General features: G+C 43.5%; 1 protein-coding gene across 1 annotated transcript in view; it reads left to right on the forward strand.

Annotated features, from left to right (window-relative positions):
- The window catches only part of sec24d (SEC24 homolog D, COPII coat complex component), a 59,852-nt gene that overhangs the window by 5,369 nt on the left and 39,483 nt on the right, over window positions 1–15,000 (forward strand). Inside the window, exons 3-8 of the mRNA XM_076288464.1 lie at window positions 2,203–2,287; window positions 3,284–3,420; window positions 3,841–4,209; window positions 6,469–6,593; window positions 14,074–14,185; window positions 14,506–14,633. Of these exons, the coding sequence (XP_076144579.1) occupies window positions 2,203–2,287; window positions 3,284–3,420; window positions 3,841–4,209; window positions 6,469–6,593; window positions 14,074–14,185; window positions 14,506–14,633 (956 nt within the window). The remainder of the gene's footprint in view (window positions 1–2,202; window positions 2,288–3,283; window positions 3,421–3,840; window positions 4,210–6,468; window positions 6,594–14,073; window positions 14,186–14,505; window positions 14,634–15,000) is intronic.

Genomic DNA, 15,000 nt, shown 5'->3' on the forward strand with positions numbered 1-15,000 from the left:
TTACTTGGTGCTCATGAAGCATGTTGAGCTAGGATGCCCAGACTACACTAGGTCAAGCGTCGCTTTATCACTTATCTTGGATTTCTTAATTCTACTTTTGTGAAATACCTCTCTGGGTTTCCACAAGCCAACACACCTGGGCTAACACACCTGGACTAACACACCTGGGCTTAGATAGATCTCACTAATGACTTCAGACCCATTTCCTTCATCACCATTCTATGTGAATGCATGGAAAGGCTTGTAATAGGACACCATTCAACTCCCCATCCCTCTCCGGTCCAGTTTGCTTATTTATAAAGCATGGAGAGATGCAGAGCATGCTACTGTAACATTACTTCACATGGTTAGCAGAACATGCTACGGTAACATTAGTTCACATGGTTAGCAGAGCATGCTACGGTAACATTAGTTCACATGGTTAGCAGGGGATGCTACGGTAACATTACTTCACATGGCTAGCAGAGCATGCTACTGTAACATTACTTCACATGGTTAGCTGAGGATGCTACTGTAACACTGTTGGCTTCACATGGCTAGCAGAGCATGCTACTGTAACATTACTTCATATGGTTAGCTGAGGATGCTACTGTAACATTACTTCACATGGTTAGCAGAGCTTGCTACTGTAACATTACTTCATATGGTTAGCAGAGGATGCTACTGTAACACTGTCGGCTTCACATGGCTAGCAGAGCATGCTACTGTAACATTACTTCATATGGTTAGCTGAGGATGCTACTGTAACATTACTTCACATGGCTAGCAGAGCATGCTACTGTAACATTACTTCACATGGTTAGCTGAGGATACTACTGTAACATTACTTCACATGGTTAGCAGAGCATGCTACTGTAACATTACTTCACATGGCTAGCAGAGCATGCTACTGTAACATTACTTCATATGGCTAGCAGAGCATGCTACTGTAACATTACTTCATATGGCTAGCAGAGCATGCTACTGTAACATTAGTTCATATGGCTAGCAGAGCATGCTACTGTAACATTAGTTAATATGGCTAGCAGAGCATGCTACTGTAACATTACTTCATATGGTTAGCTGAGGATGCTACTGTGCAGTAGCGTAGCCAGAAATGTTCTAATGGGTGGGCACTGAAAAAAACGGGTGGGCAAAGCCAATTGGATTGAACATAAGAGAGGGCTAGATGAGATACACCATGCAAACATTAATCATAGGCATGTTATATTTATGACATAATAGTGGAATACATACAAACATTAATCATCGGCATGTTATATTTATGACATAACAGTGGAATACATACAAGCATTAATCATAAGCATGTTATACTTATGACATAACAGTGGAATACATACAAGCATTAATCATAGGCATGTTATATTTATGAAATAACAGTGGAATTTATTGAACGCATTTGTTCACAGCTGACAAATTACGCAAAAACATTTTCAACTGGAGCAAAACAATGCATGAATGTAGCTTCGACATGTCACATGAAACACAATTGAGACAATAGATTGACCATATGGACAACACATTGGACAACTGCAAAGCCTTATCATAGGCATGTTACATTTATGACATGAAAAGTGGAACTTATTGAACGAAAATGACAAATTACGCGTCGGCTAAACATTTTAAACTTGCGCAAAACTGCATGAACCCAGCATCGGTGCGTTGCATAAAACACAAATTGAAGCAACACAGATTGACCATTGGACAATTCTACTGCAAAGCCTTTCCATAGACATGCAACGTTTATGACGTATGTGTTTATGTGTGTTCTATGTGTGTGTGTGTTGATGAGTGTGTGTTTTGTGTACTATGTGTGTGTGTGTGTTGATGAGTGTGTGTGTTGATGAGTGTGTGTGTTGTGTTCTACAGTATGTGTGTGTGTGTGTGTGTGTGTGTTGATGAGTGTGTGTGTTGTGTACTATGTGTGTGTGTGTTGATGAGTGTGTGTGTTGTGTTCTACAGTATGTGTGTGTGTGTGTGTGTGTGTGTTGATGAGTGTGTGTGTTGTGTACTACTGTATGTGTGTGTGTGTTGATGAGTGTGTGTGTTGTGTACTACTGTATGTGTGTGTGTGTTGATGAGTGTGTGTGTTGTGTTCTACAGTATGTGTGTGTGTGTGTGTGTGTGTGTGTGTTGATGAGTGTGTGTGTTGTGTACTATGTGTGTGTGTGTTGATGAGTGTGTGTGTTGTGTACCTTCTAGGTGTTGCCAAAGGGCCAGTGGCCACGCCCCCTCCTGTGTCTCAGTACGGATCACCACTGCAACAGAACGGAGCACACACACAGAGGTACACACACACACACACACACATTAACACACACACACACTTTAACACACACACACACACACTTTAACACACACACACACACACACACACACACACACACTTTAACACACACACACACACACACACACACACTTTAACACACACACACACACTTTAACACACACACACACACACACACACTTTAACACACACACACACACACACACACACACAAGTACACACACACACACACTTTAACACACACACACACACACACACACACACTTTAACACACACACACACACACACAGAGGTACACACACACACACACTTTAACACACACACACACACACACACACACACAGAGGTACACACACACACACACTTTAACACACACACACACACACACACAAGTACACACACACACACACACATTAACACACACACACAGAGGTACACACACACACACACACATTAACACACACACACACACACACATTAATACACACACTAATACACACACACATTAACACACACATACACACATTAACACACACACACACTGATTAATACACATCTATCACAGATTAATACAACATTATCTATCTAAAAAAAATCCCTCTGGCTGAATAAAGTATCTATCTATCTATCTATCTATCTATCTATCTATCTATCTATCTATCGATATCCATATCTATCTACACACACACTCACACACAGAGGTACACACACACACACTTATTAATACTCACACACTGTGTTGCTAGGCTGCTGAGTGCAGGATAATCCTGGAATGTGAGGGCAGAAGATACTCTTTAATTACACACACATTATGTCATAATTTCATTTGATTATTTAATTACACAAACATAATGTAATGATTTAATTTGATTATTTAATTACACACACATTATTTAATGATTTCATTTGATTATTTAATTACACACACATGATTTAAGGATTTCATTTGATAATTTAATTTGGTGGACAAGTCTAATTGGTCCTTCTCCTTCCCAGGTTCCCACCCCCTGCAGCAGGCCCCTCCCCCTTTGGTCCGCCCCCTCAGGTGTCCTACCAGAGCATGGCCCCTCAGGCCCCGCCCCCCACCCAGCAGCTGGCCAATCAGATGGGAGCCATGCAGATCGGTAACTATGGTACGTGCTAGTTCTGCCTGGAAAACTATACATTGAAGCAGCGTTATTTAAACATTTGGCAATAGTTATTACAACGTTTGGCAATAGTTATTTAAACATTTGGCACTAGTTATTTAAACATTTGGCAATAGTTATTTAAATGTTTGGCACTCATAGAAATGTGTATAGTATGGGTAACTAGTTTTGGTATAATCTTACATCCATTTTCGTGGTATATATAGGGTCATGAAGAATGCACAGTCCTTGATATGTGTGCAGATATTAGATGTTAGTATGCTAGTTAGCATTTCTTTTAGCTTGCTAGATAGAAACCAAAACAGCTTACTAGCCTAGTGTTGGCCTCCAACATCCGTTTCCTATGAGACATGGTCCTCAGTGGCTGTATGAGAACTCACCCCCTCTCCTCTGATGCCCCCCCAGGCCAAATGCCCCAGGCCCCCCCCAGCTCTGCTTCCCAGATGAGCCCGCCCCCAACGATGTCCCAGCCAGCCCCACCCTCAATGATGTCACAACCAGCCCCGCCCTCAATGATGTCACATCAAGCTCCGCCCTCAATGATGTCACAACCAGCTCCACCTTCAATGATGTCACATCAAGCTCCGCCCCTAATGATGTCACAGTCCGGACCCATGGCTCCAGGGCCCCAGACTCCTCCCATGGGATCGCCTCCACCAATGGGAGCTGCCCCTCCGATGACTGGCATGATGTCTGGCCCGCCTCCGATGGGAGGGGTTGGATTCCAGCAGCATCCTGGTCAGGGGGGACCCCAGGGGTTTCCACAGCAACCAGGTACGACTGATGACACGTGTTCCTTCTTACCCGCCAACTCTGCCGTATGAGCCAAATAGACACTCCCTTCCTCAGGCCAAATACACACTCCCTTCCTCAGGCCAAATAGACACTCCCTTCCTCAGGCCAAATACACACTCCCTTCCTCAGGCCAAATAGACACTCCCTTCCTCAGGCCAAATAGACACTCCCTTCCTCAGGCCAAATACACACTCCCTTATACAGGCCAAATACACACTCCCTTATACAGGCCAAATACACACTCCCTTCCTCAGGCCAAATAGACACTCCCTTCCTCAGGCCAAATAGACACTCCCTTCCTCAGGCCAAATAGACACTCCCTTCCTCAGGCCAAATACACACTCCCTTATACAGGCCAAATACACACTCCCTTATACAGGCCAAATACACACTCCCTTCCTCAGGCCAAATACACACTCCCTTCCTCAGGCCAAATACACACTCCCTTACACAGGCCAAATACACACTCCCTTATACAGGCCAAATACACACTCCCTTATACAGGCCAAATACACACTCCCTTCCTCAGGCCAAATACACACTCCCTTACACAGGCCAAATACACACTCCCTTCCTCAGGCCAAATACACACTCCCTTCCTCAGGCCAAATACACACTCCCTTACACAGGCCAAATACACACTCCCTTATACAGGCCAAATACACACTCCCTTACACAGGCCAAATACACACTCCCTTACACAGGCCAAATACACACTCCCTTATACAGGCCAAATACACACTCCCTTCCTCAGGCCAAATACACACTCCCTTCCTCAGGCCAAATACACACTCCCTTACACAGGCCAAATACACACTCCCTTATACAGGCCAAATACACACTCCCTTCCTCAGGCCAAATACACACTCCCTTCCTCAGGCCAAATACACACTCCCTTCCTCAGGCCAAATACACACTCCCTTACACAGGCCAAATACACACTCCCTTCCTCAGGCTAAATACACACTCCCTTACACAGGGTTCTATATTCCATATTCCTCAGGCCAAATACACACTCCCTTCCTCAGGCCAAATACACACTCCCTTACACAGGCCAAATACACACTCCCTTCCTCAGGCCAAATACACACTCCCTTACACAGGGCTCTATATTCCATATTCCTCAGGCCAAATACACACTCCCTTACACAGGGTTCTATATTCCTCAGGCCAAATACACACTCCCTTAGGCAGGGATCACATTAGCCAGCGACAAGCGACCCAAATGAAATCTACCTGTCGGTCGCTACCCAGTCTTTGGGATCCAATGCATTAGAGTTGGCATGTCCCTGTTGAGGAGTCTAATGGCCTGAGGGAAATAACTTTGCCTTAGTCTCTCAGTTTTGGCCATCAAACTGCAGAAGCGCTTGCCTGACTTCAACAAACTGAACAGACATTTACTGGGATGGGTGGAGTCCTTTGTGATTTTAGTGGCTCTGTTCTGGCATCGGCTGATGTATATATCATGCAGGGAGGGCTGATGTGTATATCATGCAGGGAGGGGAGAGGAGTCCTAGAGATGCGCTCAGCTGAGTGCACCACTCTCTGCAAGGCTTTGCGGCCTTTCTCAGTGCTGTTAGCATGCTACACTGTGATGCACTGTGTAGAAAGAGAACTGTTAGCATGCTACACTGTGATGCACTGTGTAGAAAGAGAACTGTTAGCATGCTACACTGTGATGCACTGTGTAGAAAGAGAACTGTTAGCATGCTTCACTGTTAGCATGCATCAGTTTGCTTAGCATGCTACACTGTGATGCACTGGGTCGGTTTGCTTAGCATGCTACACTGTGATGCACTGGGTCAGTTTGCTTAGCATGCTACATTGTAATGCACTGGGTCAGTTTGCTCTCCATGGCCAACTCCGGTTTAGTGAATTCTGTGGAGCGAATGTGTGGCTAGAGGTGTACTTTCTGAAGCTGGACTTTTGCACCTCAGGGTTCAATGTGTTGACGTGTTGACATGTTGACACGTGTACCAATAGTATGAATTAGATGAGCAAGAGACTCCAGAGTCCAGAATGCATGCTGAGGACTTCCTGGTCATGTGACCTGAACTCACAAGGCATTCTGGGAATGTTTGAGCGGGTGAATTGTAGTGACCTAGTGACTTTTAGAGTCTCATGCAGCACTGCCCTTTAGCAGTCTTTGGGTGTGTGTGTGGGTATGTTTGTGTGCGCATTTGTTGATGTGTGTGTGTGTGTGTGTGTGTGTGTGTGTGTGTGTGTGTGTGTTCTCAGGTCCGGGTCCATATGGGGGGCCAATGGGAGCACCACAGCCGGGGTTCCCCGGGGCTTTTCAGGGGGCAGCACAGATGGCTGGACCCCCCCAGAAGAAGCTGGACCCTGACTCCATCCCCAGCACAGTAAGACGATTCACACACACACACACACACACACACACACACACACACACACACACACACTCCATCTCCAGCACAGTAAGATGATTCACACACACACACACACACACACACACACACACACACACACACACACACTCCATCTCCAGCACAGTAAGATGATTCACACACACACACACACACACACACACACACACACACACACACACACACACACACACACACATACACACACACACACTCCATCTCCAGCACAGTAAGATGATTCACACACACACACACACACACACACACACACACACACTCCATCCCCAGCACAGTACGACGACACACACACACACACACACACACACACACACTCCATCCCCAGCACAGTACGACGATTCACACACACACACACACACACACACACACACACACACACACACACACACTCCATCCCCAGCACAGTAAGACGATTCACACACACACACACACACACACACACACACTCCATCTCCATCCCCAGCACAGTAAGACGATTCACACACACACACACACACACACACACACACACACACACACTCCATTTCCATCCCCAGCACAGTACGACGATTCACACACACACACACACACACACACACACGTACACACACACACACACACACACACACATACACACACACATACATACAGTACACACACACACACACACACACACACACACACACACACACACACACACACACACACACACTCTGGGCTCTATCGTGCGTCCCAGCGCAATTGACTTTGTATACTCGCGCTTTTGTCTTTCCTATTTTGCAGTCAGCGCATATTGGAATTTTCCCTCCACAGGTACATGCCTGTAAATTAGGGAATTCGATTGCGCCCACAGGGGCGGTTCAGCGAAAAGACGGGGCGTGTTACGGCGCAAACGTTCAGTGTTGATATTTTGCAGTTTCAGAAAACAATTCCGCCACAGACCAGGAACTCCCTGGTCTAAAGTCTGTGGCGAAAATGCAGATGCTATTTTAAGGGCGCATGCATGACCACAGGCCTGCATGAATGAATGCGTTGCACACCAATCTACAGACACCTCCGTGCACAGACGGAAACATTCAAAGCCTTGATAATATTTGTCCATTTCCCGGTTTTGTTCGTGCATTGGTGACCTAAACATTTAGTAGCCTATATAGTACAACATCTACATGCAATATCTTTACAACAACAACGCCTAATTATGACCTATTAATTTGGACAACTTTATACAGCCCTATAAAGGCTAAAGTTACCTTTAGTTTTGTTCCAATTTACCGTTGTGTATGGCTTAAACATCGCATGCGCTTTAAAGGTCTCATCTCATAGTTTTTTCATTAATTTTGCAGTGGTCTGTAGTATTGATGAATGCCCTATGAGCCGGTTTTGGTGAAAAAAATATGTTGTCCTGCGTCTGTTTCATGCTGTTCTAGTTTGGTGGGGAAGGTGGGCGGGAAGGAACGACTGGATTTCGACTCTAGTCATGAATATTAATGACATGCTAATGAATTCACCTCTGATTGGCTAACAGTACTGTGACGCTTCCTCCAGTGCGTCCTCATCCGATTCTGCCTGTGCTATGCTCCATATTCAACTTTACAGTGCTAAAACCTGGCTAAAACTCGAGTCAAAACTGTTGCACAAAATGTCTTCGGAGATACAACTTCATGTGATCCTAGTATCCGAGTAGGAAGAAGAACCGCTTCCAGATCGTTTGTCGGTGAACGTTGGTTTAATAGAATGGTAACAATTGCCTGTCAGCTTAAAATTTCTCCTAAAAGAGGTAAACGTTTGTGACAATCGTCATCTTGCTTTCAAGTAATAAACAGTTGGAAACGTTTTAAAATAAAGACCTATTTCTTTACACAGTCAAAAGTCTTTGCAATCTTCCTAGTAGATATTTTACTTCACAACACAGGTACAGTAAGCACTCTAAATGCAGTTCAGCCACTGACCTAGCCTGCTAATGCTATCGGAATAGATAGTTATGGTTTGAATTCCATGATACTATCATTGAAAGACCACTTGGTCATAGCCCAATATATATATAGATCTAAATGCAAACACACCTACCTAGCTATATTTTGCTGGAATTGTACCAAAATGCCTACAGAAGCAGAGAATGTGTGCTGCAAGACTTCTCCGGTAATGAGAACTATGGCTTTGATAGCCTGACATTGGCAGAGGTTAGCCTACTCAAGTTGTTTTCTGTCACGTATGACAGAAAAAGTAGCCTACTATAGGAATCTTATAGTATTTTGGGACTAAATATTACAGTAATCTTATAGGAATACTATAGTATTTGGACATACTATAGGTAGGCTACTATAAGACTACTATAGAAAAACTATAGCGGTTACAGGATATTATAGTTATTAGTAGTACTTCTACAGTATGTCCCAATTATTCCTATAATAATTATTCCTATAAGATTACTATAATATTTTGTCCCAAATACTATAAGATTCCTATACTACTTTTTCGTAAGGGGATTGCTCATGTGGTTAGAAAAATGGGCAACACCAGTACCCCTGTTGTCTGTATGACCCTGTACCCAGGATTAGAACCAGTCTGCCTTAGCATAATGTACTCCCTTCAAAATGCACTAAACATTTGACTATGACGACTATGGCCCTCTGTGAGACAGAAGATATGAAAGGTAAGATAAACCTTTAGCTTAAAAGGGACAAAACCTGATGAAACTCCTAAAACAAATATACAAAACAGGTCAATTTTCAATAAATAACTTTATTATATTTACATACAGCAGTGGTACTCAAAGTGTGGTCCGCAAGCTATCTCAAGTGTTACACAAGTAGATGTGGTAAAATATAATAAAGGGAGTTATTTGCAATATTGAACCAACTTGTATGTAAATCCAAACAGTTCTGCAACACTGATGTAACCTATGCCAGTTTAAATCATATGAATCCTCTGACACCATAAGCAAGGTGCAAAGACAATAATCAAGGTGGTTCAGTGAGAAGGCCTATTGTGTAATATACTGTTGAAGTAGGTCTACTGTTTTTTTTTTTTTGCTAGGTGGTCCGTGAAACACTGACAAATAGTAATATTGCAGTCTATTAAAATAATGCAAACACAAAACAAGAACATCCAAACTATGCACAGAATTAACAATGTCCTCTTTTTGCCAGACGATGCAGACATCTGGCCTACAGATCCTTTGTAAGATGGTGCTGGGATTATTTAGGGAAAAAGGTCTGAGTTGTTGTTTCGGCTTGTATTGTCCTGGGGATCCGAAGGGACAACACACAAAACACATTCGTTGGCTGTGATTCTACTACATTGCTCTTTGATTGCGCTGGGCCATGTGGAGCCATCAGGTGTTATTGTGGAGATGTCGCTTTCATCCTCCTCCTCCTCCTGATCAACCCAAGGTCTTCTAGCTGGCCTTGGATGAACAGGCTTGATGGCAGTAGACAGTGTTTCCTCTAGGATTTTTTTAAGCAGTGGGGGCAGGCCCCACAACAACCCCACCCCCCCCCCACGACACATACATAAAAAAATATATTTTTTTATAGCCTATAATTTAGTATGAAAAGTATTTCTTTTAAAATATGAATTGCTTAAAAATACTGCTAATTTTATGCAGTTTAACAAATGTATAAATTGTGCACTGTCGCTTTAATTCACGTTTATTTCTCGATGATCTTCTGCCTGCTCCGCTATGGCTAGTGCTGTACCTACGGCTGGGCCCTCTCACAGTTTTTAAATGGTCAGTAGTGGGAACTACTGTTGCCTTCATGATTTCCTTTTAAAAGTTTCTTATAAGAAGGATATATCAATTATCAACAATGACAAGCCAGCTGGAACCTGCGGCTCTCTCCCTCTCGTGAGTGCAGACGCTTTCCCAATTAAATGGATCACATAATGTTCACGTTAGATCTGCTGCTAAGGAGTTAACTTAGTTTAACATGATGTTATCTCGATTTAACATGATGTTTTGACATTGACATTGCGAACGTTCTCTAAGGAGAGTGAAAAGCAGTTTGCAGTAAGGCTAACCAACGTCGTCTCTATCGCAGGAAAAAAATAGCGAGCAGCCTGATAACCAAATTAAATGCTCGGCGGGCCGGATGAAAATGCTGTGCATGGGTGCATGGGTATTGTGTTTTTGATTTTCCCTGTTTAGACTAGAACAATACCCGTACTTAGTTGAGCATAAGATATTGTTGCTAATATTATTTGTGGTTTAACACTTAGGTTAGAAGATTATAGGTTCAACAAGCTAAATCTCTGGGTAGTGTGGTCAGTTTCTTATGAGTGTAACGTTAGCTACACCAAGCACGTAACTGAAGCATTCCGTTCGCGTTACGGCAACAATTAGCTTCCAATAGGCCTAATCAATGGAAGTAGCTACACCTGGCGTGTTAGTGGCCTGTAGGCTACGTTCGGGAAAATAGACCATTCCTCTAATGGATTTTACCAGAGCCCTTCCTATTAGACATTCTCTGATTTTACACGTCGCGAACAGAACACTTCAGTTACGTGCCTGGTGTAGCTTCCTGTAATATAGGCTAGCCTAAGCCTAGCTTGTACCCTTTTCATGCATGCTAACGTGAAGAATATGAACATGCTATTTTGTAACAGACGTTAGGTGGAAAAGTTTGTTTGTACTTGCAGCCTGTGAGCTGGTGGTCGATCGTCATGACGTTACAGAACCAGGTTTTCAGAACATCGATGCAAAACCACTTTCTAACTGTAGGCAGTGAGTGTGGTCGAAATGATTGGAACACAAAACTAATGTTGCTCTACTTCGGTGGTGGTGTTCCAACGATAAATCCGAACCATTTCTTCCTCAACTCATGTTTCTAAGGCAAGACATGCCACATTGACGTGTTATTGCCACAAATAACACAGGCACAATTTTTTTCCACCATGTTAGCAACTTGCTGTTAGCTCCTACTAGCTGCAGAGAGACAATCCCCTAGCCGCAAAATCTTCCAGCCTTCCTGTAGGCGGTCACAAGCCAAGGTGGGCGAGGCCATGAATAATCAGTTTCCCTTCGGCGTCATTGGGAAGGGCTCTTTCTGATTCCCTTGTTTTTCCGTGTATTTTCTTTCATTGGCTAATGCGGGCAATGGGGGTAGAAGATAATTTTCACGTGCAGCATGCATATGCAACTTGGAGTGAGCTATAGTATTTCGAAAGTAACAAGTATTAAACGGTTTCTCAGTGAATGAGACCTTTAACATCAGCCTAAGGATTATTCCAGCTGCGCTAAGGTTTTAAGCACCACAATTTTGCCTACCTTGTTGTAGCCCATCTGAAATAACTCCAAGCTTTGTTATGTTCCCTCCATCCTTTTGTTATTTTCAAAAAACGTTTTATATCCATGATGGCCTTAAAGTCTTGAGTTAGTGAATTAGCTTAAATCAGCTTTTATGTGCTGTTAACTAGCAAATAGTACAAGAAAGCAGCAAGTATACAGTGTTGTGCCAGTTCACAGCTTTTCTGAACTAGTTCAAGTTCAGTTCATACATGCTCAAAGTGAACAGTTCACGTTCAAAGTTCACAATTTTAATTCTGAACTAGTTCAAAGTTCAGTTCATTTTACTTTTTTCGTGAGATTTTCAAATAAATACTTTTTTGACACTACGAGCTAGAAATCACTATACGTTCTTTTAAGCTGCTCATTGTAGACATTTGCTCATGACACTGCAATTGTGGGTTTCTACTAGTCTACCTTGTCTGTACTGCTGCAAGTTTCATCACCTGGTAAAGGTGATGAAACTTGCAGCAGTACAGACAAGGTAGACTAGTTCTTAGTGCAATGAAATCCAGTCCTCCGCGCTCTCGTCGTTGCCTGCTACACGGCGTTGCTATGCCTACCCCGCTCTGTTGCAATTCATCATGGGTAACGTTGTGCGGAAGCCAGTATGCTATTCAACTATTCTCAGCCGGACACTACGTTGCCCGCAATGCATTGCGCACACAATGTCAAAACCATTTCTGTCTGGTGATACATGATTTAAGCGGCACCAGCGAGAATACAGGAGGGAGGAACTTTCTCTCGTTGTGTTTCAAAAAAGAAAACAGATGTCACTCAGTTTTCAATGGAAAACAAATTCCAACGTTCATTTACAGTGATGTGTGCCGTTCATGACACATAATGTGAACTAATTCACGTTCAAGTTCTTTATTAAAAAATGTGTTGCGTTCAGTTCAACGTTCACGAAAAAATGAGCGTGTTCAATGAACGCGTTCTTTTGAACTCGTTCACGCACAACACTGCTAGTATGGCTACAATTTCTGTAGTTGCTGCACCCATTCATTGTTATTCTCTCTCCTGCTCAAACGAATGTTGTGCATGCATTAAGTTGATGATAAAGTGTTTACAAACTCTACTTAACAGAAAATATTGTAAATAGCCTACTGTCATGCAGTTAATGGGATATACTGTGCAGAGTTGAAAGTTAGGTCAACTTGGAAACTGTTTCTCACAGGCCGCCTGTGCACAACGCACAACGCGCAACGCACACTTCGCTCCACTCATCTATACAACGTAGTTCCCATTTCGGTAAACCATACATATTTTCAAAGAAAAATATTACCACTCGAGGGAAATCAGTGTGGTGTCCATTAAGACGTGAAACAATGGGTATTAATCTAGCGTACACATTTTCACGAATCACGGATGTGTTGATGACATAAATTAGGAAATATTAGAGGACTTAAGGAGACGTGATGTTGAATTGCATGCCGATGCCATTTAACCCAAATGCCCCAGCGGAAGGACGGGAGAGAAGAGATTAACTGACAGAAGATCTGCATTGTCTATAGAGAGGTAATGTTAGATTACATTGTACATAGCAAAAATATCACCATGCATTCATAATCTCATGATTCAGTGAGAGTGATCCCAAAACATCAGAAAGTATGTCTTTGTGACAATTCTGTATTACATTTTGTCAAGAGGAAAAATCAATAGCTGACCGTTCCTAACTGAACAGTAAAATTATAGTGCTGTGAATGCTCCTGGCTGCGCCTGGCAAATACGCCACCATAATAGCAATCAGCTATGGAACAAGCGTGCCTGTTGTTAAAGGGAATGTGAGATGACGCCCTGATTGGTTTATTGCACGTTACGCCCAAACCACACCCATGATTAATGTAGCTACTTCAGACCACCCCATTTTAGATTTGCGTCGGCGCAACAGTCAAATATCCCGCCGGTAAAATAGCATCAGCGCCCAAGATACGCCCACAAAGTCACTTGCGTTTTGCGCAAAGACACTTCCGTTTCAGACCGTTAAAATAGAGCCCTCTGTGTCTCTCAAAAACAAACACACTTTGAACATACACAGTGTTTGAGTATGAGAGTTAACATTACCGTCTGATACCATCCTGCCTGTGCAGGTTAAACGTGTGTTTGTCCTCCATTATCCCTCACTGTGTGTGTGTGTGTGTGTGTGTGTGTGTGTGTGTGTGTGTGTGTGCGCAGACTCAGATGATTGAGGATGACCAGGCCAAGCGTGGAGGGCAGCTCTACACCACAAACGTCAGAGGACAGGTGCCCCCCCTCGTCACCACCAACTTCACCGTGCAGGACCAAGGTAAACACACACACACATTCTACACACACACACACACACACACACACACATTCTACACACACACACAGACACACACACACACACACACACACACACACACAATGTGATGTGTGATGGAATGCAGCAAATCATCAGAACCTTTCTATTATATTATATTAAATGGCATGTTTTTGTCTCTTTGTATGTGCGTGTGTGTGTGTGCGTGTGTGTGTGTGTGTGTGTGTGTCTGTTTGTCTCTTTGTGCATGCGTGCGTGTGTGTGTGCGTGCACGTGTGTGTGTGTGTGTGTGTGTATGTGTGTGTGTGTCTCTGGTACTCCAGGTAATGCCAGTCCTCGGTTCATGCGCTGCACCACGTACACGTTCCCCTGCACGGCAGACCTGGCCAAACAGTGTCAGGTTCCCCTGGCAACCATCATCAAGCCCCTCGCTACCATCCCAAAGAACGAGGTGAACACATACATACACACACACACACACACACACACACACACACACACACACACACACACACACATACACAAGAGTGAACACACAAGCATGCGCACAATACAATACGTTATATTGCGCAAGTGGCAATACGAAGCACAGCCCTAATACACACACACACACACACACAAACGCACACACACACATATACACACACACACACACACACATACATACAGACACACGCACACACACACACACACACACACACACACACACACACATATTGCTCACACACATGCACACGCACATACTCACACACAACCACATATACATGCACACACACACACACACACACGCATGCTTGCACACACACCACATACCTGAG

Source organism: Alosa pseudoharengus, unplaced genomic scaffold (assembly GCF_046254945.1).
Source record: "Alosa pseudoharengus isolate Yale_2024_CS ecotype anadromous, Long Island Sound unplaced genomic scaffold, YU_APseudo_1.1 YU_APseudo_1.1_scf_17, whole genome shotgun sequence".
Classification (NCBI taxonomy): domain Eukaryota; kingdom Metazoa; phylum Chordata; class Actinopteri; order Clupeiformes; family Clupeidae; genus Alosa; species Alosa pseudoharengus.